Here is a 25,784-nt window from a genome sequence, read left to right as displayed (position 1 = left end):
GATTGAGAAAGACGAAGAAGAATTGAGGAGCATAGGTAGAATTCGAAAAGGAGCCGTGGATCTGTATTGTGTATTTACATGACTTTCAAATTGGAGATTTCCAAAACCAATTTAATCATCACGTACCTGAACCCATTTCAACCACTATCATGGCATGTAAGCATCTCCCCGTAATATCTCTGCACCCAACTTCAACCGGAAAAAGGGCATGTTCTGCGCGGTGCAAGTAGCTAACGGAATCTCAGCGCTCAAAAGCTCAATGTACTTCAACACAAACATGCCACAATCGCCTCTGAAGCAAATCAAGAACTCGATCAATTCAAGTAATGACATTGTAACGTAATTGACAATTTCAAGTAATAAAATTAAAGAAAAAGTTGTGCTCACTGATTAGATTGTTGTGGAACATCCACACGTTCTATTGGCCATGGACACCACCAATCTCTGCTGCAGTCGTTTGCGTAAACACCTTCTTCATAAAAGTCGATGGAGTTGAGAAGATTTGGAATCGTAATTGAAAGCGGGGCGAGTTCTTCCTTTAACATCTCATCTGGAATAAGTGAAACCATTGAATCGTACACTTTGATTTCACACTTAACCAGATCAATCATTAGAGCCACCCAATGCTTATGCTTCGTCAACATACAAGGGGCATACACCTTATACACGTTCTGCCAATCCACCCCACACGCCGGAACCTTGCCATTTACAACGTTCACTAAACTGTTTCTAATTTTCCACCCAGCCTGCTCTTTTTTTCTTTTATTATCCACAAAGCAAGTATGGATGTGATTCTGTGAAATAGAAAACAATCAATGGTTAAACACCTCCACAAAGCAAGTATGGATAATTTGTAATTATTAACTGCACTTGGTCAAGCCCTATGACATACCATGAAAAATACATCGGTCGTTGTCCAGTTCGATATTTCTACAACCTCCAAATCTTGTTGTCGCTTCCGGATGAGATACAACCCCAAATCAATGTGCTGCACATGTTTTTCTGGTCAATCTCATAATCTATGTACATTAAAACAAATGCATAATCAATTAAACTTACATCTCCTGTCAGCCAACCGTCAGCTTTTACGAGGGAAGCGAAGAATTCAATCTCAGCTTCCACGTGGCCAAATTGCATCACTAAACTGTGAATATAACAATGTTTTAGATCACAACAATTTAAAAATATATACACTAATGCCTTCTATCTCAAAAAACAAGGGACTTACTTTGGGTTATGGCGCCATTCCCAACAAAGTTTCAGCAATTTCACCATATCATCATGCGGAATCGCCTTCATTGGGTCTAACATCCGAAGTCGGGTTGTCTCTGGCACAGTTTTTTTCACCAATTCACTAGCTTCAATGATCTTCCACATAGGAATAATCCTCTTTCTCTTTCGTAATTGGACCCCTTGTTCCACAGCTTTACCTTTATCATTCAACCAAACGTTCAACTCAGATAGCACAACTGTAGGTTGATCCAAATCAATATCCCCAAGAGTCAACTCAACAGTTGTCCCCGCCGTGCTCTCACCAATGTCATCACAAACCAAAACAACTTCATCATCCGCTTCCTCACATTCCTTTATTTGCACTTCCTTTTCCTCACTTTTTTTTCTTTTCACTTCCTTGCCCTCCCTTCTTTTTCTTTGTGGATCCTCTCCATCACTACTTTTTCTTTGCAGTTCCCCTCCGTCACTGCTTTTTCTTTGCAGTTCCTCTCCCTCACTGTTTTTTCTTTTCACTTCCTCTCCCTCACAGCTCTTTCTTTGCAGTTCCTCTCCCTCATTGCTTTTTCTTTTCACTTCCTCTCCCTCACTGCTCTTTCTTTGCAGTTCCTCTCCCTCATTGCTTTTTCTTTTCACTTCCTCTCCCTCACTGCTCTTTCTTTGCGCTTCCTCTCCCTTGCTGCTTTTTATTTTCACTTGCTCTCCCTCTCTTCTTTTCCTTTGCGCTTCCTCTACCTCACTTGGTTTTCTTTGCACTTCACCCCCTTCAATCCCCTCCTCGTCCTTTTCCTCTCCCTCATATCTGTTACTTGGCCCTTCATCCCATTCACTATCATCCATTTCGTCAGATCCCTTAAATAGATGTGAGATGGCACAACGATTCGTCCTCTCTTTCAGTAAAGCTAGGTCCCTCCTTACTTCCTGCTCAAACTGAGGACCTAAACAGTGGTCCAAAAGTTTTTCCATCCGTATGACCTTTAACTCAAGGACGTCATTTTCCCGCTTTACTTGAAACAACTCGGACCTCAACAAGCTTACCAGCTTGTTCAACTCATCAAGATCAGCACATGAAGAAGGAATTGACTCTGCCGAGACAACAGCAGGGCGATCCTGTGGCCAACTCCAATATGATTGTCTCATTTCCTCTTCACTCGGACGTAGCGCCCGCAACTGAACTGACTGTTTCAGAATACAGACAATATTCATATTCAATCATTCTACTTAATAATTTCATTGAATCTTATAAACAGTTTCAAGGGCTGCAAACCAAACCTCTTTGCTCTGGAAAAAATAATTGTTCAACTTCCTCATCTCGGGCATAGACGTAGTCGTTCTCCATCGCAAAATACGCGGGACAGCTGTTGGATCAACAACCTTGCAGTAATTCAGGTCCACCATTCTAGGAATTAATTCATATACCCAAATCTACACAATTCACAGGACAAAAGTCATTATTTAAGTTTTAAAGTTCACAAAGCATAACTGACATGAACATTATTACCATGTACCTGGAAAGCATACGTGAAACCTTTAAAACTCCACCCACCCCTTTGCACTTCACCATGCTTATGCTTCTTGCCCTTCTCATTTTTCCGGCTTGTTCCCGTTACCTTACTTTTCCCCTTCTCTCTTCCCTCTTCATTTTCAAAGCTTTTCGTATACTTCGTTGGTGCAAAAAATAGACTGTCTTGGGTTTTGTCAAACGACACCGAACCCCACGGATACCTGTTGAACGCATCCAAGTCCTCTACAAGGGTCAGGTAATTTACATTGATGTTCAAATGCTTGTCCCTTCCCAAAACCACTAACTCAGCAAAGTAAACAAGAGCTAGCTTGTAGACGTCATCTCTCTCTTTGCACCTCATAAATGCTTCTTCTAAAGCATTGCATGTAATTCCTTCGTCTATAAAATATCTTTTCTGAAGTCTAATTTCAGCACTTTCTCCACTGGAAACTTCAGGCACTTCCCCAAAACGAAGCCCCGAGATCAAACAGAAATCCTGACGAGTAAACTGAGCAACGTCGCACCCTATTAAGAAACTCAGTCCATCCAAGTCTTTCACACCCTGCCCCGCGACTCGACGCAACACAACTCCATGCACAATCTGCCCGCTAAACTGAATCTTGTCTATATTCAGAAGATGGCCAAAGCATGATGTCTTGAATTGTTCTAATTGTTCCGCACTCAACTTCGCTCGAATTGCAGCTAGGGTTGAATTTGCATGTGAGCAGTTGTTCACCCGTGACGCATATGCCTCTGACTCTGGCCATACCAGCTGCACGTTGGATCCCATTTCCTAAAATACAAGATGAAATAACGTTAACACATATACTACCACCACGTATTTGCACAATCATATTGGTATTTAGTATTTACATAACTAGTCAACCAGGCACATTACAAATTTTATGAAGTACATGCGCATAGGGATTACTGATCACAGCCTTTAACATCATCAAAGCAATATGACAAATTTTGTGCAAATACCTGTTAATGCAATGATTCTGTGAATTACAACCAATAGCATGTGTTTTATTTTTGGATACAAACTCCAATCAATGGTTGATGCATGAGTGAGTGTGAGTGCAATCTAGGCAAGTTCTGCACTTCACACACATAACAATTATTGTCATCTCATACACAACACAAAATAAATAAATAAATAAGAAAGATAGTGGAAGGAAGCAAAGCAAAGCATCTGCTTGCTAAGCCATTGCCACATCCTTCTTTCTTTCTAGCTTTTTCTTCAGTCAGCCACTATGATCATGGATCAACCTTCATTTCAAATGCTTTGCACTTTTATTCATGACTTTATTATTATATCTACTCATTTTTCACAGGCAAATTTAGCAACAAGGGAAATAATATTTATTTCAAAAAATATATATATATTCTAGCGCCAGAGATATGTTATTGACATGTTATTGACTTGAGGGTCTCCTCCAATTCAACACCATTATCTTATTCATATAATTATTGATATGTTATTGACATGTTATGGACATGTTGTTGACTTGATTTTCATTCATTTTTTAACATATACACAAGCAAAAATTAACATGCAAGTGAAGCACAAGGAAGAGATGCCAAATCCAACAACATTGATGGTACAAATTGGGGAAAACCTTTACTCTAACCCTAAACTCAAATTCCATAAATTACTCACCAAATGCTGGTTATTGAACAATCGCAAGGTGTCTGTGCGGGGTCTTTGTGCGGCTTTGCTCCACAAATGGAACCTTTCACTTCCAACAAATACGGCTTCTCTCCTTCCCCTCCACTGCTTCGCCACTTCACTGTTTCGGAATCCACGCCTTCGTCCCTTCCACTCAAAATAAATACTTTTTCAGGGTTTAGAGAAGGGAGTTGCGTTGCGTTCAACCGTTGCCTTCAACCATCGTTAACCGTTGCCTTCAACCTTTTCTCAGAGCTTAGCAGTTTCTCAGAGCTATGAGTTTTAGAGTGATGGGTTTTTTCTGTTCAAACTTCGAACTGATTTTTTCTGTTCAAACTTCGAACTTGCCTCTTTTTTTTTTTTTTTGGGACCAACTTTAATGCTGGATATTAAATTCGGGTTTGGGTTCCTCACCGACCCGATTGCAAAACTTTATCTCAATTCTCCCTAGCCTTTGGATTGATCTGATGGCTATAAAGTGAACCCCTTATAACTTACCACTTATAACTTTCCACTCATTATAGTCTGACCTCAGACTAATTCATCGAACTTGGGCCATTTTTACAGGTCTAGTTTTATCAAAGAACAACAAATAGTGTTTCAGTTTTTTCAATTAATGTAACAAAAGTCGTGTGCAAGACACCAAATTATAAAAAAGAAAAACTACATGCGTGAAAATGGACATTCTGGTTCACTTTCTAATCGTCAGTCAGTCAACTGACTCTTTTGCCGTTGACAATGGACATCCTGGTTCACTTTCTTATTTCAAATATTTATGAAATAAGAAAATTTGCCCAATTTCATGGAATAAGAAAGCATTTAGTCTTAACATGTCATCTACCTTGTTGAAGTTTTCTTTGGAAATGCATTGAGATCATGAAATTCTTACTGTGTTCTAACTTCATTGATTGTTTCGACCAAAAATTAACTTCATCGATTGTGTAATTTATCACAGTCCTCCATCAAAATGTACACCTCATTCTACCACAATAATACGTTTTCCAATTAACATACACATCTCTCTCCATCAAAATAAAGACAATGCCATGCAGTCCAATTTTTTTTATATTTCCAAATTATGTCTCATTCTCACATTGCATGCTCTCCAATTCATTAGATTCAAATATAACCATTCTCTGTCCTGTTTCTATGCAACAATAAGTGATTATGTATGGGTTTTGATGAGGAGAAACCAAGATCATGTTCTTCCATTGATCTAAATCATCAGGACGCAAGATTCACATAGATTGATTTTTACAGTCAACCAAACAACACATATCTCATTGGTGAAGTCAGGTTCTCATCATAGAAGACTAGGAAAACCTTTTCTCTCTTCTCATCCACAGGATGTTAATGAAAATAGCCAAGAACTTGACCACCCACATTATGTCGAATAGCCTCTTCATGATCCAAGACACCATCTGGAGTTGTGATCACAACATAACCCCACTGCAAGGAGAGGAAGAGGGAGAGGGGTAGAGGAAACCATAAAATGTCAACCTTTCTTGAACACATTGATCCATGACATAAAGTAAACACACAGACCTTCCCAGCCAGGCTGTTTCAGTAATAAAAGGGACAAATAAGAATCAGGAATTTTTCCAGATCTTTAGGGATCAGGAAGTTAACAAACCTGGCGCGTTGGAAGCGTACGGAATTTGTACTCCTCAATATCCTTTGCCTTGACATCCTGCCTGTAAGTGAGAGCTCGACAATCATTAACCCTGCCTTGTAGTTGAACCGTTATCCTCCCCACTCTATGCAGATCATAAACTTCAAAATCCTTGATATAACCTGAACGAAACGATACCACACTCAAAAACAGCACATGCAACAAATTAACAAATAGCATTTGGAGACAATATGGATTTCTCATTCCCTCCTCCAAAGAAACCAAACAAGAAGTGTAATGATTACATGGCCAAATATTTCATTAGCCACTTACGTTTCTCCTGTACTTTCAACAACTTCCCAATAGAAGGTCCCTTCATCTAGTATATATAGAGAATTCAAAACCCCTCTTTGCTTACCAACACAGTTCTTATAACAGCTGTTGAAAGTCATCCAAACTTTAGAAGAAATTCCTCTATTCCTAAGCATTATCAATTTGATAATACAACTTATACGGGTATACTGCTTTTCCAGTTGCACAATCTTTAGTTAGGTAACCTTGTTTTGTCACAACCAATTACTTTCAAAGCCCTTAATTTGAGGGCAAAAAGAAGATTCAAGATTAAAGATTCCAAATGAAGCAACGCCATGTTTGAAAAAGAAAAAGAAAAAAAGGGAACTTCCCTTTATCATCTCCCAGTTCACTCCAGTTCCAAATCAACAGTTTATTTCAAGCCAAGTAGCTCCAAAACATATGATAATTCATCTTATTCAAGACAGAAAGCACTGAAAAAAAAAAAGAAAAAGAATTCCTAGAGCCATACTAGCTAAGTTATGGAGATCCTTAATCACTACAATGTCACCAATTTCAAAACCCTCTCAACAAAATTAATTTTACAACAACCCAGAAGCAGAAACATTCATACGAATGTCGAAAAGTTGGATAATTTAGCATTAATTAACAAAACCCATATAAGAACAGGAGAAGAAAATGGAGGTGTTTACCTCGATGTTTCATGATTTTGAGGAAAGAAGACATGACTGTGGAGATAGGTTGCAATTCCACAGTAGCTTTTCCTCTTCTCTCCGCATTCACTATTGACCTCAACGCATTATTCAATATCATCCTCCCCATCTTTCTCTTTGCAAAATGCAAACCCTAACCCAGAGGACGGCTCTGTTACTCTGTTAGGAACACTATAGTATTGCTGCGATTTATTTATTGATTATCCGCGATTTATTTTTTAGAGTTAATTAAACGGATACCCCATGATTTTTGTGATGTTTACACAAAAACTCGTGACTTTCGGAAAAAAAAATTACACTAACATCCCCTAACTTATGTAACAATACTAAACCAAAGTTTTAGATTTGATTTCCCTCTCACACCATCGATTGTATGAAAAAAAATAATAACATGTTGAAATTTTTGTGTGACTGGATGTAACTAGAGTTAAAAGGTCCAAATTCGGTCAAATTCATAACGAGAATGAATGAAAAGGAATGAGGGTAAAGTAAAGCGGATATTGGAGTGGTTCTCACAAGTTATAGAAAACCAGAAAGAAAACCATAAACCCTAGTCATTGTTATGGATTGCCAAACCTGACAGATTTGTTCCAATTTAGAAAATTACTGTAAGCAGCAGTAAATTGAAAAGGAAGAAAATCTGTGAAGTATACGTTGACTGACATATTTTATGTGGCTGATTTTCCATGAGTGTTCTGAATTGTTTGCCACATGTTGCCATAAATATGTGCATCTATCTAAGCGCTTCTCTGTAGGTCTTATTTTTGAATTCCCCGTTCTGTATTTGTTGCCATGAGTTGAAAGAAAACCAGAAAGAAATCGAGTCATACATATTTTCTCTTTGTAACTAGGAACTTCCACATCTTGAAAAGAGAATTTTGAATTAAATGCTTCCTCAGTCTTTGGATGAAGCTTTTCCTAAAGAAGATTAAGAAAAGTTCAAGCAGGCTCCACCATTTGATGCATTTATTTGGGGACTTCAAGAACAGAACAGTCTAGAAAACAGGTAGCCATGGCAACCTTGCACAATGTCAAGCAAAGCAACAGTTTGGCATGCTTCCTCAACTGGACGGTCCTTCCATCGATTCAGTATAGCTTCAGCAACAGAAGCAATCTTATGCTGCAGTACAGCCGCACCAAGGGGCCCTACCAAATTGAGCCTTGTTGCAGCAGAAATAACATCTCTCATTGTAATAAACATGTAAGCTCTTTGAGAAGTAGCGCTGTCCAACCCGAGCAGACCACATATAACCCCAAACATAGGGGCATGGTGAAAAGAAACAACCCCAGAACTTAAAGAAGCTTCCCTCATAGATTTAAGAGATGGTATTTCCGAGTACACGGATGCAGCCACCCTCATCAATGCCGACCCTTGTGAAATTGATGCCTTCCTACTCACTTCATTAGTTAACATTGCATCCAACATTTTGTCGAGTTTGCGCCTGTTCTCAAAATCAGGCGACATTGTTGTAGAATAGACAAAAGGAAGGAGTAAGCTTCCAGTATTCTCCAACAGATGGATTACAAAAGTTTGGAGATCTTCAGGACAAGAGACTATACGAGCTTGGATTGCTGCCTCGAGACCAAAAGAGTGAGCAAAACCACCTGTTGGAAGGATAGAATCGAGCAGTTGCCATTGGCTCCACTGTAAAAATGAGTCTGATATAGCACGTTTCTTGTTTTCTCTATTTAGATCCATAGAACGAGCAAAGGCAACTGTTGGGGGGTCAGAATTGTGCAGTTGCCATTGACTTTGCTGTACAAGAGAGTCTGATGAAGGACGTTTCTTGTTTTCTTTGTTTAACTCCATCTCCTCCTCCTGTGGAAAAAATGAAACTGCGCTGCAGGACACACAATGAGCAATCAAGCTTAGAGTTAGATGGAAACACCCTATGCTTAAATCAAAAGAAATATTCATGCAAGACAGTTTATGCATGTGGGATTTTCACATGACGAATCACAGTTCATGACTAACCACCCAATTTCAAGAAAATGGAAAGTCTTTAATAAGAAGATTTTACCTCCTTTTTAAGCTGAAAGCTTCAGATTTTTGCCAATTTCAAGAGCCTCCTTAATCTCTCTGTTAAAAAAACAGAAACATCCAAATCTCTGAGAAAGACGTAGAGAGATGAATCCAGAAGTGAAAAATCAATCTTAAACGTAATTGGGTTTTCTTGGTTGAGGCAGAGGACCATTGAGAATTGGGAAAACCAGAGAAAGACTGTGTTCTCTTTGCTAAATTTGAGAACTCATTTTGGTTCTCTTAGTTAAATTAGAAAACCCAGAAAAGGGAAAGTACAGAGAAACATAATTGTACTTTTCTAACAAAGAAAATCAATGGCAGAGATGCACGAGGAAACGAAGGTAACTCCTCACTCCCATACTTTCTTCTCATCAAACAGAAAAAACAGCCATGAGAAATCGAGGGGAAAAAATGTAGAACTTTTCTCAGCAAACAAACAGACAAAATCAAAAGAGAAGCAGAACGCCGTGTCCACGTCAGGCTGGACACGTCGGCAGTAGTTTATTTATTTAATTTTATTTTTTGTCATTCCACGTGCCAAAGCTTTGGGTTTAGCAAGAAGAGAAGAGAGATTCACCACTTCATTAATCTAATTCTTGATTTTTCGGATAATAAATTACAAATTTGAATTTGAGATTCATATAATTTTATACCTATGTGTTAATAAACGCAGAAATTAGCATTCTAATTAGTCTAATTCTTAATTTTTCAGATAATAAATTACAGATTTTAATTTGAAATTCTATAATTTTTAGTTTTATGTGTTAATAATCACACAGAAGTTGGCAATCGAAATATACTGACACTGGTTAGTAGATTTTGGCAATTATGTGAGCCATTACAGCTCAGACTAATTTAATATACTTACCTCGCCATGTAAGTAAGTAGAGCGAAGGAGCTCCTACATTCTTGCCAAACGGCAAAAGTTTTTGAGTATATCTATTGTAAGGAGTTTATGATCAGTTTTATATACTACTCTTTTTGTTGACCAAATTAGGTGATTTTTCATTCATCTATATCATCGATCAGTCTTGGGAAATCAGTTTCTAGCAAGTAGTATTTTAAGACTGGATAATGCTTCCCTCTTGCCCATACAAAATAACTCCTTGCCTAGTAATGCGGCTTAACCACAAACTAACATGTTTTTTTTTTTTTAAATATTCTCAAAAGTGTTTTTTTTTCTCTATTTTATTGGTGTCTTTTTTTTGGGTGAAATTTTATTGTGGTCTTTTTATAAGAGTACTATAATTTTCTGTTATTGAACTTGTAAATGATTTTCATTAACAGATGGGACACATTTAGACAGCACAGGTAAAATCCATTGGCCTATCAATGAATTAAATAGCCAAATGAAGTTTTGGGCCCTCAGACATTTGAGACAGTGAAACTTCATTGAAAGCCGATCAACATTCAGGAACACCACCGGATCATCGCCACATTAATAATAATAATAATAATAATAATAATAATAACCATGAAGATGAAGAAGAAGAAGAAGAAGAAGCAGCAGCAGCAGCAGCAGCAGAAGACATTGACGACGGTCACAGTGGTGAAACAAATGGAGGCTTAAAGTGAAGCACTGCTCCATGAAATGGGATTTGCATCATTGGGCATATTATCAGAGAATGCCCAAAAGCATTATCCAAAAGAAACCAACCATATATGATTTCCATACAGCTACAGCACATAGAATAACTTATACATGAAGGAAATAGCAAATTACTTTAGCTAACAAAAAATATATGTAAATACTCTGCGGTCAATGGATAAATTAATGAATGCAAAGGGAGCGAGAATTGAATTGATGACTATCTTTTACAAGAACAACTGTACAAACTGAAATATAATTGAGCAAACAAAACAGCTCATAATTACCCAAGGAGGTGCTCTGTCATATAAAAATCGACATCCTTGCAGAAAACCGTTCAAATTTCAAAACTTCAGCACCCACATAAACCAGAAAAGGCATAAACAGCTGATTGAAATAAATGTGCTATAAACCACATGATAACAAGAATTATGAAAACAATGGATTTGCTTCAACATTCATTATGTATTTTCATTAGCCAAAGAAAAAAAAAAGAGAATGAAATGGATACACAGCAGCAGAGGTGAAAAAAAATTGCAATTGTGAGTGAATTTCGAATCCTAAACAATCCAAATCCACATGATGTGCAAAATCAATCAAATTCAGATGCACACATGCGGCTATTTTCATATCAACAAATTGGGTACACGAACTCAGCAGTTTCAGCAACCTTCAATACAGAAAGCTCTTAGAGAAACTAGTGTGTGAGAAGGCCCTCAGAACTTATAGATTCCATCAAATCATTCACAGCTTAATGCTAATGGGATCTACCAAAAGCCGTCCCCCACAACCAAGATATATATACATACACACACATAGATAGAGGAAAGGGGAAAGAGAGGGTTGTGGGGTTATAAAGGTCAATGATAGATCAAACCAAGCAGCTGCTCATCCATCATAGAGCTAACCTTGGGACCAATGAGTTGTAGTCCAGTGGGTTTGGGACTAGTTATCCACTGTCTAATCTAGAGGCAAAAATACTAGCTAGACTACCAGGACTAGTACTTAAGCAAACAACTTATAGGCCAAAATTTACTGGGACTACAAGCATACAAAAACCTCAATGCCAAAACAGAGACTGTAACCTAACAATACCTAAACAGCCCACAGTCGAACACAAACATTACAGGGACTCTTAACCAGAGAGTCAGAGCATACACCTTTAATGCTGGAAGAGGCAGCAAATAGTTGTCAAAATGAGAGCCAATGGAAATACAAGCAAAAAAGACACCCAAGTTGTCATAGACTGCAACTATAAAATTCCTCCAGTCCACATGAATTAACAGACTTAACAGAGTTCTAAACAAGAGAAAGTAGGAAAATTAATGAGAAAAAACTGCACATTGTCATGTTGAAAGAGCTAGTTTCAACATTAAAACCAAAGGAAAATTTATATAGATACAACAAACTTGTTATCACATATGAATCAACATGATGAAGAATAGATACAACAAAGCATAAGGCCGATAACAAAGACATTTGCCAACATACCTTCAACGTGTAAACCGACAATTTCCCATTTCCCCGACACCACTTACCCAAGTAAAAGAAAAGAAAGGAAAAAAAGCCCTCAGATCTTATCATGTCCTGAATGTATCAATAATGGTGGGCTTTGATTTTCATTTACAGCCTTGCCACAACAACAACAACAACAACAACGACAACAACTCAAGAACACAAGCATCAAGGCTCATACTGACAATCAAATCAACCACCAAAGAACACAAGTATGCATCACTGGGCAAATGGCTACGCTTGATGCAGCGCAGCGGCTATAAGCTGCTGTCCAGTGACCCAAACATACCCAAAATACAGAGAATAGAAGGATAAAGCAGTAGAATCGAAGTTGGAACGAAGATAATTGAGTTCTAGGGCAAAACCCCAATAGAAACTCTATAGACTAAAGTCTGAAATTATATTCATCAACAAAACTAAATACAACAGTCTCTTAATAGCCTATTTATACTAGAATATAGAAAACCTAATTGACATAGGAAATTAAAAACCTAAACAGGAAATTAAACCCAAATCCTAGTAAGAATAGGAAAACAGGTAATAAAATAACCTATTAATTTAATATAACTAAAACTTAGCCTTTTTGGCTGATGCCCACTTATATTAGGAAAGTCTAATAGATGCTCCTGCATCATCACTGCATCACAGGACACCACAACTATTTCCAGTTGACTATAAATTTATTGAATCCATGTTGCAAGGTCACCTTAGAGAGGATGTTATCACTACATACGTAAAATTTGTCTCTGCACAAGCCTTCAGATCTCATAGCTATATCTGGTCATTGACAGTTAGCTGCTGGATTATCAGTATGAGCCTCTTCACATCTTCGGCCATGCACGCCAGAGAGAGAGAGAGAGAGAGAGAATGGTGGTGGTGGTGATGATGATGATGAGGACTAGCATGGAAAGAATGATAGAAAAGGCTCGTACTTATAATAATCCATAGTACCGCTCCCAGAAATGAGTTTTCCATCATCAGGCCAAAGGAGTGCAACTGATCATTAGCACATCATCACTGCTTGAAAATCCAACATACCCAAGCCTAGAATGATAAATTAAACAGTTAATTGCACTTTGACAAGGATTAATTAAACCGATGATTGTAATCACACAAAATCCACTTCCATACACAGTTTAATACTACAAAGTCCAATCTATACCTTAAGAATCCAATCTAGCCCAAACAGAAATTTCATTTTAAATCCAACACCTGCGAACAGAAAAGCAAAAGGATTTCAAGGAGGCTCATATATAGTTTTCTAAGCTGCCTGCATTTCCATCAATAACCACAGCTCGGAGCTCAGTGCATGCATGTACATCACTCGATTTTAATACCAATTCACTATAAATTACCCGCCACAAATACGACCATAGCCATGAACATTAGCAGATTTTCAATCAACACCGTGTTCCGAACAGCCAATTTGAAAATAAAGGAGTTTATTTACCCATCTCAAATAAAAGGACGATGATACCAGATAAACACAATTTACTTCTATGGAATCTCATGCAGTCAGCCATACACCTACAACTAGCAGATAAAAATTTCATCCTAACATTGCAACACCCGTATCACAGGAATGCAAGGATTTCTACAGGGGTCATATATAGCTTTCTAGGTTGCATTTCCATCAATGGCCGCAGTCATAAACTGCTCCAAGCCCAATGCATGTATCATTGTTCACCAAAGTCCCACTTAGCAATTAACCCAGACCACTGAAAAGAAAATTTTAAAATCCACTTCAAAACTATGCCATTATACACAACAAGCCATAATACAAACCATGGTCATAGACATTGGCGGATTTTGAACCAACTTAACATCAAATGCCTGACACCATTAAATTACATATAAATTAAATAATTAATATATAAATTATAAATTAATATATGCTCTTATATATTCAAAAGATTTTAGTTTATATACATATATCTAGTAAAAAAATTGAGACATCAAGTAAGCTCAAAGGTACTCAAACAGTTCAGAACTGTTCTGTACTTCACAAATGAAAACCAGATTTAAATTTTAAAGCTCTTTGAAAGTAATACGAAACTGTGTTACAAAAACTATTCAGGTTCCTGCAGTCTTATTATATAAAGTGCTATAAAAATCATAACAAAAAAAATGAGGTTTCCATCACCAGACTAATAAAAAATTGCACCAATTTTCTGAGGCAGCAAATTTGTTAGATTACATTACAAGGTAATCCCAGAAAATAAAAAAGGCAAGAAATATAAACTCAGACGACCACAAGTAGAACGTGGAAAGCCACAGAATAAACAAAAGACACTAGATCTGATCATTAGTACAGCGTTGTTTTTTAAAGTCTCATATGCTCAAACCTACAATAATAATCTACCACCAAACACAATTTAATCTATGGAATCTCATACAGTTAGCCATACACCTTAAATATCTAAACTAGCACTAGCAAACAAAATTTCATACAATAGTTGCCAAATAGTCACACCAAACCAAAAGAAAAACAAACCAATTGAAACTCTTAACTGTGCCATTGACAATGTCAAAATAACCACATTACAGGACGCTCTACTATTTGCAGTTGACTGAAGTTCCATCACATTAATTTTATTAGCATTTCAAGGGCACCTTGGGAAGGATATTTGCACCACATGGGAAATACATATTACTTAGTGCAAATGTTTAAAACGAAATGCAGTCACAAATTCCATGTAATGGTAAATAAGGGGCATAATAAAGAGGAGAGTAATAGATATGTAGAAATGAAGACAAAACACCATAGAATAACTAAGGAACAAAAGTGATTTACGATTCAATAAGCATATCTTAGAAGGAAAAAAATGTCTCTAGACAAGCCTTCAGATCTCATAGCTATATCTGGTCATTGACAGTTGCCACTGGATTATCACTATGAGCCTCTTCACATCTTCAACACTACAAGCCAGGGGGAGAGAGAGAGAGAGAGAGAGAGAGAGAGAGAGAGAGAGAGAGAGAGAGAGAGAGAGAGAGAGAGAGAGAGAGAGAGAGAGATGGATAGATAGATAGAGGATTGTGTTTATGATGATGATAATGGCTAGTACAGCAAAAATGATAGAAAAGGCTCATAACAATAATCCACAGAACCTCTCCAAAAATGAGTTTTCCATCATTAGGCTAATAAAAATTGAATCATCTTCCTGAGGCAGCAAAATAGCTACACTAGAAAACACGGTTTAAAAAAAACAAAAATGAGTGGGCATCTACAGTTATATCATGGAGACACAATAGACAAAAGAGTAGATCTGATCATTAACACAGTATCACTACTACAACGAAATGCAGTCGCAACTTTGATGCAATGGTAAATAAAGGACATAATAAAGGAGGAGTGTAATAAATATGTGGAAACCAAGAAAATACAACCACAGAATAACTGAGGAACAAAAATGATTTAAGATTCAATAACCATATCTTAAAAGGAACAAATGTCTCTGGACAAGCCTTCAGATCTCATAGCTATATCTGGTCATTGACGGTTAACCACTGGATTATCACTATGAGCCCCTTCACATCTCCAACTATACAAGCCACGGAGAGAGAGAGAGAGAGAGAGAGAGAGAGAGAGAGAGAGAGAGAGAGAGAGAGAGAGAGAGAGAGAGAGAGAGAGAGAGACAGACAGACAGACAGACAGAGAGAGACAGAGAGAGACAGACAGACAGACAGACAGAGAGGATGGTGTTTATGATGATGATAATGGCTAGTACAGCAAAAATGATAGAAAAGGCTCCTAGCAATAATCCACAGAACCGCTCCAAAAATGAGTTTTCCATCATTAGGCTAATAAAAATTGAACCATCTTCCTGAGGCAGCAAAATAGCTACACTAGAAAATATGGTTTAAAAAAAAAACAAAAACAAGTGGGCATCTACAGTTATATCATGCAGACACACAGAATAGACAAAAGAGTAATCTGATCGTCAACACCGCATCGCTACTACAACGAAATGCAGTCGCAACTTCAATGCAATGGTAAATAAAGGACATAATAAAGGAGGAGCATAAAAATATAAGGAAACCAAGAAAATACAACCATAGAATAACTAAGGAACAAAAATGATTTAAGATTCAATAACCATATCTTAAAAGAAACAAATGTCTCTGGACAAGCCTTCAGATCTCATAGCTATGTCTGGTCATTGACGGTTAACCACTGGATTATCACTATGAGCCTCTTCACATCTTCAACTGTACAAGCCGGGGAGAGAGAGAGAGAGAGAGAGAGAGAGAGAGAGAGAGAGAGAGAGAGAGAGAGAGGGAGGATGGTGTTATGATGATGATAATGGCTAGTACAGCAAAAATGATAGAAAAGGCTCCTAACAATAATCCACAGAACCGCTCCAAAAATGAGTTTTCCATCATTAGGCTAATAAAAATTGAACCATCTTCCTGAGGCAGCAAAATAGCTACACTAGAAAACATGTTTTAAAAAAAACAAAAACCAGTGGGCATCTACAGTTATATCATGGAGACACAGAATAGACAAAAGAGTAGATCTGATCATTAACACAGCATCACTACTACAACGAAATGCAGTCGCAACTTCGATGCAATGGTAAATAAAGGACATAATAAAGGAGTGTAATAAATATGCGGAAACCAAGAAAATACAACCACAGAATAACTGAGGAACAAAAATGATTTAAGATTCAATAACCATATCTTAAAAGGAACAAATGTCTCTGGACAAGCCTTCAGATCTCATAGCTATATCTGGTCATTGACGGTTAACCACTGGATTATTACTATGAGCCTCTTCACATCTTCAACCGTACAAGCCAGGGAGAGAGTGAGAGAGTGAGAGACAGAGAGAGAGAGACAGAGAGACAGAGAGACAAAAAGACAGAGAGAGAGGATGGTGTTTATGATGATGATAATGGCTAGTACAGCAAAAATGACAGAAAAGGCTCCTAACAATAATCCACAGAACCGCTCCAAAAATGAGTTTTCCATCATTAGGCTAATAAAAATTGGACCATCTTGCTGTGGCAGCAAATTAGCTACACTAGAAAACATTGTTAAAAACTCAAAAAAGAACGGCCATCTAAAAGTAGATCATGGAGATACACAGAACAGACAAAAAGACAGCATATCTGATCATAACACACCCTCACTACTATCAACGTTGAGTTAGTTGGAACACCTGTATCACAGCAAGGTTAAAGATTTCTACAAGGGTCATATTTCTAGGCTGCATTTCCATCAATAATCGCAGTTACAAACTGGTCAGAGCCCAGTGCATGTATCATCATTCCCCCACAATCCAACTTAACGATACCAGGAACCCACTACATATGACAAAATGAATGAACAAAAATCCACTTAAAAAAATATGCCACTGTAGTTTACAAACCATAGTCACGGACATTAGCAGATCTTGGGCCAACTTAACATCAAATGCCCAACACGCAGTAAATGGGTTCTTACGACTCAGAAGTAGAGCAGTATAAACAATCAGTGGCAAAGCAAAAGCATAACTATGAAAGCAAGGAAATTTGGGGCAGGAATGAACATGCAAGGGTTAAAGTAACTAGTTCCGCAAATTTTAACCACGTTTAAGGCTAAATCCCCAAATGGGTAGTTGTATAGAGTGAGATCTATCAAAATGCCCTCAGATCTCATAGCTTTTAACGAATCATTCACGGTTTGAAGCAAGTGGCGTTCATCAACATCCTGTATACTCAACAGCACTGCATATATATATATGTTTGTATGTATGTATGAGAGAGAGAGTGAGAGTGAGAGTGAGAGAGTGAGAGAGAGAGAGAGAGAGGTTACAGTGGTGGTGAGTATAGGCTGATGAAGAAAACAACCACGCTTACCGCTCTTTAGCTTTTTCAATTTGTTCATCATCGGGAATCATACTTGAACCAAAGATAATGTAAATCAAAAATCAATAATCATCTTTCAGCCAAAAGAATCAACAATTTTTAAATTTGTTTTCTAAGGAAGGAAAAAAAAAGACTCCGAGAAATAAACAGTGGAACATTTTGCTCGGCGTGAAAAACAAGCAATTTTAGGGTTTCAGCCTCAAAGGGAGCTCGTATTATAAAGAGTACTGCAATGCCGAAAGTGACCTTCGGGTTTTCTATTAAAAACATTGATAATAACAACTAGTCTCTCCGCATGCGCTTCGGCGCCTGCGAGAGGTTTTATTAAAAAAAAAATTAAATTTATTTTAGAATTTAAAAAGATAATAGATAATTGTTTTCCATAAATATAGGATCTATTATCTGATTTTTCTTTTAATTTTAATTTTTTTAAATATGAAAAAATGTGAATTTACTATATTATCCTCATTTAATTAATAATTTCAATTCTTAATGTTTGCATTAACCAAGGGCATTTTCTGGTATTTTGAATGTTTCACCATTCTCTGCCTTTTGCTTTATATATATAGATAGATATATATAGATAACGGAAACTATTTTACCATAAATTATAAATTACTATTGTAACAAAAGTAGTTCTAAATATTGTTATATTGAGGGCTTTGGAGAGGGTTAGCATAACAAATATACCAAAATTGTTCAATTTTAACATGTCCAAATAGATCACTACAATATAAAAGAAGCTAATTAGATGCATTCATTAAACTTGTAGCGATGCTATTTCTCAATGCTTCCATCTATTGTGTTCCATTGTCATGAAAACTATGATCAAGTTCTTGTTGTACATCAACATCCCCACCTATCTCTTCACTTAAGATATCATTTGAAGCATCAAAATGTCTATCACGTTGAGCATGCCTCCTTATATAATTATGAAGTGTCATTGTAGCAATGACTATCTTCACTTGCTTGTTGAATGGATAATTACGTTGGGCAATGTCTATCACATTGGGCATGCCTCCTTATATAATTATGAAGTGTTATTATAGAAATGACTATCTTCACTTGTTTGTTGAATGGATAATTAGGCATATCTCTTAAAATTTTCCATATTTTCTTCCATACTCCAAAGGTTCTTTCAATAACGCTCCTAAGAGAAGAGTGAACATGATTGAATACCTCTTTATAACCCGTTGGTTGGCTTCCCCTGCGAAAATCCGGGAGATGATACCTTTTGCCTTTATATGGTCTCAAAGAACCTCTCATTTGTGGGTACCCTGCATCTACTAAATAATATTTCCCTGTGAAATACAACATTCATTTTTCTTAATATGTATATATAATTGGACTAAGTAAGTAATGAAAAACACAAAGGTTAATTGAAAAAGTTTTACCACTTGGAGGCTTAGGGAAATTTAAATTTTCATTGCGTATAACCGAAAGAAACACTCTTGTATCATGTGCTGTGTCTTCCCACCTGGCACATTCAAATATAAATTGCATGTCAAAGTTACATACGGCCATAATGTTTTGAGTTGGCATCCCTTTCCTACCAATATAAGATACTTGATCTTGAGGTCGTATTGAAGCTTGAACATGTACTCCATCTATAACACCAATACAATCCTAAAAATGATAGTTTGACAAATTTTTTAATGCATATAACTATAATTAGCAATAAAAAGTAGAGAGAAGTGATAGATGCAATTTTTACCTTAAAATGAGGAATATATCTAGAATCTCTCATATTGCTTGTGGAATATCACTAAATTCATAATCCATCGGTTTGATGACATCCATTGCCATACGATATACAACATCCAACATGTAACTAAAATATCTACTCACTGTCTCACCAGAGTGTTGAAATCTTTCTTGTGCTAACCTATTCCCCACACCATGTCCTAGCATGTGCACAAACATTCCCAATATCTCAATGGAATTCATATTCCTAGAACCTCTCAACCCATAATTAAATTGCAACTCATTAGATAATCTGTAAATACATCTTTGTCCATCCTCAACATGGTATAACATCACCTATTATTCCCATGTAATAATTCCATCAACCAGATATTACCTGTTTGTGAAGAATCCATACAAGGATTTTTATGAATATATTTCAGATAATATAATTCAATTGATCGTGCACAAGCGCATATAGATAGGTTAATCTCCTCCTCTTCATCATCTGGATTGTATATTTTCAAACAAAGCTGCAATTTATAATTATAATCATCAACACTCCCAATTAACCATAATCTATGATGTAAATTTAGTCAAAATAATAATTCATTGCAATAAAGTAATTATCCAAACAACATAAGCACAACAAACTAATTATCCAAACAACATAACCACAACAAAGTCAAAAGTCAACTGCCCTATTGGTTGTTAAATTCATAAGTTAGCCATGCAAGCTTGACATTAGGAGTCTTCATGGTAGAAAACATCTCTCGCTTCTCTTGATTCAAAAACAATCAAGTCGCAAACATCCACAAAGTGCTAGTAGGTTCACATCCAGGTAAAGATGATACAATTTACATCACTTCAGGAATACTACTGCCTAGTTGCATTTTCATCATCAATGATGTTGCTGTGCTCCTACTCTCAACTGCACCAACAAGGCGGTCAATTTGGCCAGCTAGTTTTTCAGCACCTCCAACTTTTCTTCCTTTCTTATCTTGCTGTTTTTTTATTCAATTGTTCAGGTGCTCTCCTTTTCTCTTTCATCGTAGCATTCTTGATAGCTTGAATCATTTCAAATGGATTGGAATCATATGAGTCATCACTTCCTTTGAGTGGAATAACATCACCCATGGATGCCTCTTCAGTTTCTGGTGGGAGTATACCACATTAAGGTGCCCAAGCATGTTCACCAGTGGTCGTGGTATTCATGAACATCCTATCTAGTTTCTCCTCCATCTCAGGGTTAATGCCTTTTTTTACACAACTTTGCATATTCAGCATTTATCTACATTATAGAGACATCTGGATTGTTAATATAAATGCATGTTAATAAAATAAAAGGGGGAAGACAAAAGATTAATCTAAAAAGAAATATTGCACGCACCTGAATTTTATTATTCCACCACTCATTAGATGCATCAATATTACCCTTGCTCGAATTCCACCCTAGACCAGTTTCTTTACCTACAAGTTCTTTCCACAATTCCCACTCAATTTTGAGTGCATCCCACTTATTTTTCAGTTGCCCCTTAGAATAATTATTTCCTGTCTCTTTATTAAAGTTGACTCTCAAATTTTCTCATTCTTCTTTTTTAAAATGAGTGCCAGGATGACGTCCGGCATCCACCTCCTTGATGCACGGATAACAGAATATGGATATATTATGGTTATTCCATGTAGCTGGAGCTTTTGATGAACTTCCCACATTATTTCCCATCCTTACTAACGCAATATGTGTTGAGTATGAGAAATAGATAATAGCAAATAATTGTCCCAATATACATTATATTGAAAGACAAAAAAATAGCGAAGTAGAGGAGACAACTCCTAATATACAAAACCAATTAACGCTAACAACAAAATAAGTAAGGATTATACTTACTTTAGAGCCATAGTTGAAGCAGGGGGTGTACATTAAACTACTTTGTTGTTCAATCAGAAATTTTCCAAGACCTAAGCTAATACTTACAATTACAAATATCTAAAGTATTGATTAAGCTAATTTTATTAGGCCAATGCAACTGGAATGGCCAAGTGAGATGTGAACAACACTTAGAAATGAAAAATCCTAGAATTAATATAAACTAAATTTTTTGACGAATTTGTGTCATAATTCTGAAGCATTTCTCGGTAAACCAAATGAAAAATATTGTGCTTGGATTCTTGACTTTGAGAAGTGGGGAGGTTTGTTAAAAAGAAAAAAAAAACTTTCCTTTTCCTACATGTATGAATATTGGTTACCAAACAAAATGCACGATGAAAAGCTTTTCTTGTGAAAGTTTTGGTTATTTCTGATAGCCAACTAAAGCATCCAAACCATAATTATACAATACTGGCTTATGTCTTCTTCTACATTATTGAACGTTGTTGATATATTTGACAAAAACCAGAAAACCAGAAAACCAAAAACCAAAAATGCATCTAGGACAGACAAAAGAGGCCCCAAAACTCCATAATAAATCCAAAAGAATATACAAGCTACCAACAAGAAATCAACTAGACAACAGTAGATCTGACCCAAAAGAAGGTTTCAGAGAAAGAGAAACAAAGAGAGAAGTAGATCTAACCCAAAGGCATGTTGAAAACCCTAGACCAAGCTAGGGAGAAAACAAAACCTTACCAAAAAGCAAGGAGAGACAAACCCAGTACAAAACTAGGAGCAAAACTCTCTCTCTCTCTCTCTCTCTCTCTCTCTCTCTCTCTCTCTCTCCCTCCCTCCCTTGTCTTCCCCCTAAAGCCCCAAGAACACTAAGCGCCAAACTCATAGAAAAAAAAAAAAACCTAATTTCATAACATATATAAACCCAAAAATTATAAATGTAATGAAATGAATGAACTCACTGATGAATGGCTAATCGTTGTTAGCAATTGACTTCCTTGATTGAGATTGGAATTTTGAGATGCAGGGGGAGGAAAAAGAAGAAACTTGAGAAGAGCAGTGAGACTTTAAGAGTGAAGGTCTGAGAGAGAGTGAGCGAGATTTATTTTTGTCGAGAGGATCAAGCGTTGTCATTTTGTAAAATATTTAGGGGCTTTATAGGAATAATGAAATTTTCATTAATCAAATAACCGGCTCTTTTTTTAAGCGGCTTTTGAAAGTTGGCTTATGGCCACTTTGAGAAATTTCTTTTTATGAGGACTGTTTTTAAAATAAGCTAGTTTTCTTTGGTTTACCAAACACTTTTAGTTGTAAAATTTTTATTTTAAGCTGCTTTTTTTAGAACACCACACTCCCAAATGCCACCTTAAACCAAACCAGACTAATTATAAATTAATTTATTATTTGTTTAATTTAATTTACATGTGGAAAGGTGTTGTTAATATTATGTTAACTCGCAATTGTACGGGGCAATTAGTAGTATAGCAAGACAAGTACGAGGTCGTACCCACGAAGACTGAGAAGTTAAAACTAGTTATGTACTTAGATTACCAAATTCAAGAAAGTAGGAGGTTATGTCTAAAACAGAATTTAAAACAAGAGTGGTTGTGATTGTTGAACAAAAGAAGCAAAATGAAATTGCAAACAAAAACAAGTAAACAAATGTAACAAAGAGTGGTTTTAAGAGTTGGAAAACAGATTTTGAGACTAGGGCATTCGAATCACCATAACAATTCAATTCTGGGTTATAAAGATTCAAGTAACAAGTCTAATTCAGATTCAAAGATTGATTCTAGCTAAAGTATGATTAGGCCATGGTGTTTGGTCCTAACCTTGTGTTCCTAATTCCCTAATTTGATCATTTGTTGTCTAACCTAAAATTAAGCATTAGGAACCCATTAAGCATAGAAGAACATTTTAAACAACCAAGTATGTATCTAATCCCTGTTGTCGAATGTCCATACATACTCTTCCTATTCATAGTTCAATTCGAATTAAAGCATGGTGTATACTCTTAATTCAAACCAAGATAGTTAACAAACAAGTTCTAATGGTGATCAATCATTCAAACAAGCATGTTAACTTATAAGCATAATGAATAAGAACATGAATCATGAATCAAACTTGAAACTCCAAACTTATAAACCCAGAATATTCATGTTAGGTTACATCGAAGCCCTAGTTATGGATTTAGCTACTCATAATGGAAAAGAGACTTGAACAGAAATGAGAAAACATAATGAATACAATAAGAGTAGAAAAACCCTTTTTCTGAAGTTCTTGTGGTGTCCAAGGCTTCTCCAAGTGCTTCTCCACTTCTAATGCTTCTCCAAGAGCTTCCCCACTTCTAGAAAGATGTATGAAGGATATGGAGGTGATTTGGGATGAGTTTGAGTGAGTGGTGATGGCTAAGGAAGATGAAATTCGTAGGGAAATGGAAGAGAGGTTTGCTGGAGTTGTTTTGGTGATTGTTGGAGTGTTTGGGATTTTGAGAGTGTTTGAGGATGGTTGGAGTGAATTGTGGGGGTTGTGAATCTCAGGATTTGTTGTGTCTTGAATGTGGAATGGATGTGGTATTTATAGGGAGAGGGGAGTGACAAATCTGAATTCAATATGGCTAATGCATACAACACTTGCATTATAAAAGATGAATTGGTTGATGCACTTCACTAATGCATACAACACTTGCATTATAAAATCTGAATTGGTTGATGCACTTCACCAATAGATCCCACCAGCAGCCCTAGCTCATCTTCATGTCACCATGACCAAGCTTCCAACCAGAAATGATAGCTCATACCTAGCTCACCATGACCAAGCATCCAACCAGCACATGCTGAGGTCAGCATAACCAGCAACTTCAAGGGCTTACAACTTGGGCTTCTCTTAATCAAATTAGGACTTTAAGCACTCGAAATTGAAGTTCAGAATGTCTTCTTTCCAGCCATATGTCATTTGGGCCAATCCAAGGTCGGAGGAGGAAGTTAAGGCCAAAACAAATTGCTAACTCATTTTGCGCGCTGATAAAATCCATCCTGAGCATGGCTCTGTGTTTGCTAGGTAACAGACTCCATATTTATCCAATGGGGCTGAATTTTGGATATGTTATAGTACACACCCATTGGAACAACTTTCATGAAGAATGCTGCCTCATCCGAGCTGTGTAGGTTGCTGAAACAAAGCTTGCAATATGACCTACGGAACTGGACTGGCAGGGGGCTGTAGCCAAAATGAGTTTGTCTTTAAGCTCTTCATCCATTCATCCAAATTAGGCCCTAACATGCACGGATTGCATCATTTACTATCCAAAGCCATCATTATTACCTAAAGCTCAATGAACTGAAAGATAAACACAAAAAGGATTAAAAGCACAAGTTTAACTCAAAAACATAACCAAATCATAAGCTAGAAGGGTACAAAATGATATACAATTATGAACCGATCAAAAGGCTTGAGTGATTATTTGAAAAGTTTACCATGTACCCTTCAACAGCTGATTGGACTCCAAAACTAAAACTCATGGACTCTACTCTATCTCTCCTATCTCATTCCTTCATTTCCTAACCCTAGCCGCAACTCCCTCTCAGCATCTCTCTCCCTCTTCCTCTCAGGCTCTCACCCTCATTCTCATTCAACCTCAAAGCTCAACTCCATCATCAACCACTAGGTTCAACCTCAAAGCTCAACTCCTCCTCCTCGTCCTCCTCCTCGTCCTCCTCGTCCTCCTCCATCTATAGGTTCTGCTTCACCGATTTCCATCAAGAAAGCCAGAGGCAGACCACCTGGTTCTACCAAGAAGCAACAATTGGATGCTTTGGGTAAATCTTCTTTCCTTTTATTATTCTAATTGGGTTTTCCTTAAATCCTTTGAATCTTATTGGGTTTGCTTTAATTTTTTATGGGCTGTGTTTTAAATCTGTGTTGTTATGTTTCTTTGATATTGCTATTGTTTGTCTTTTGCATTTACCCTTGTCTTTTGCGTCTTAGAGATTTCGTATGTTATTCTTTGGAATTGTATTTCGTTGAGTTTATTATTTCTTAATAGATAATATAAAAAAACATAAGAGTTGATAATCACTAATTTATCAAGAGTTTATTATTTGAATATTTTCCCAAGATGATAATTAAATTTGAATATATTCCCCTGAGTTTATTAAATTTGATCACTTTAGAAAAAAAAAAATTTAATGAACTT

At 36.7% G+C, this 25,784-nt stretch overlaps 4 protein-coding genes, 2 non-coding genes and 1 pseudogene across 6 annotated transcripts; all 7 read right to left on the bottom strand.

Moving 5' to 3' along the window:
• Positions 1 to 73: 73 nt before the first annotated feature.
• Positions 74 to 1,138, bottom strand: LOC148291153 (uncharacterized). The gene is made up of 4 exons (XM_088246252.1): positions 1,060 to 1,138; positions 893 to 988; positions 388 to 794; positions 74 to 292 (listed from the first exon to the last, which is right to left on the bottom strand). Exons 1-4 carry the CDS (start codon positions 1,135 to 1,137, stop codon positions 148 to 150), a joined length of 726 nt encoding a protein of 241 aa, XP_088102378.1. The 5' UTR covers position 1,138; the 3' UTR covers positions 74 to 147.
• A 1-nt stretch (position 1,139) lies between these two features.
• LOC148291152 (uncharacterized) lies at positions 1,140 to 4,498 on the bottom strand. Its single transcript, XM_088245693.1, has 5 exons — positions 4,398 to 4,498; positions 2,739 to 3,527; positions 2,503 to 2,655; positions 1,431 to 2,409; positions 1,140 to 1,144 (listed from the first exon to the last, which is right to left on the bottom strand). Exons 2-5 carry the CDS (start codon positions 3,522 to 3,524, stop codon positions 1,140 to 1,142), a joined length of 1,923 nt encoding a protein of 640 aa, XP_088101819.1. The 5' UTR covers positions 3,525 to 3,527; positions 4,398 to 4,498.
• Positions 4,499 to 5,582: 1,084 nt separating this feature from the next.
• On the bottom strand, positions 5,583 to 7,686 carry LOC110763848 (small ribosomal subunit protein uS8my-like). Its single transcript, XM_021966731.2, has 3 exons — positions 7,023 to 7,686; positions 6,040 to 6,200; positions 5,583 to 5,855 (listed from the first exon to the last, which is right to left on the bottom strand). Exons 1-3 carry the CDS (start codon positions 7,150 to 7,152, stop codon positions 5,757 to 5,759), a joined length of 390 nt encoding a protein of 129 aa, XP_021822423.1. The 5' UTR covers positions 7,153 to 7,686; the 3' UTR covers positions 5,583 to 5,756.
• A 160-nt stretch (positions 7,687 to 7,846) lies between these two features.
• Positions 7,847 to 18,193, bottom strand: UREF (urease accessory protein F). Its single transcript, XM_021966729.2, has 2 exons — positions 9,065 to 18,193; positions 7,847 to 8,884 (listed from the first exon to the last, which is right to left on the bottom strand). The coding sequence occupies exon 2, from the start codon at positions 8,851 to 8,853 to the stop codon at positions 8,023 to 8,025; it is 831 nt and encodes a 276-aa protein (XP_021822421.1). The 5' UTR covers positions 8,854 to 8,884; positions 9,065 to 18,193; the 3' UTR covers positions 7,847 to 8,022.
• On the bottom strand, positions 13,770 to 13,853 carry LOC148291151 (small nucleolar RNA snoR118). Its single transcript, XR_015827269.1, has one exon. It is a non-coding gene; the product is annotated as a small nucleolar RNA snoR118 (small nucleolar RNA).
• Positions 17,366 to 17,446, bottom strand: LOC148291150 (small nucleolar RNA snoR118). Its single transcript, XR_015827268.1, has one exon. It is a non-coding gene; the product is annotated as a small nucleolar RNA snoR118 (small nucleolar RNA).
• Positions 18,194 to 20,405: 2,212 nt separating the features above from the next.
• On the bottom strand, positions 20,406 to 22,392 carry LOC148291149 (uncharacterized; annotated as a pseudogene).
• Between the last annotated feature and the right edge of the window lie 3,392 nt (positions 22,393 to 25,784).

The sequence above is a fragment of the Prunus avium genome, chromosome 8 (assembly GCF_965620075.1).
Source record: "Prunus avium chromosome 8, drPruAviu1.hap1.1, whole genome shotgun sequence".
Taxonomy (NCBI): domain Eukaryota; kingdom Viridiplantae; phylum Streptophyta; class Magnoliopsida; order Rosales; family Rosaceae; genus Prunus; species Prunus avium.
This window is presented reverse-complemented; position numbering and strand designations above follow the sequence as displayed.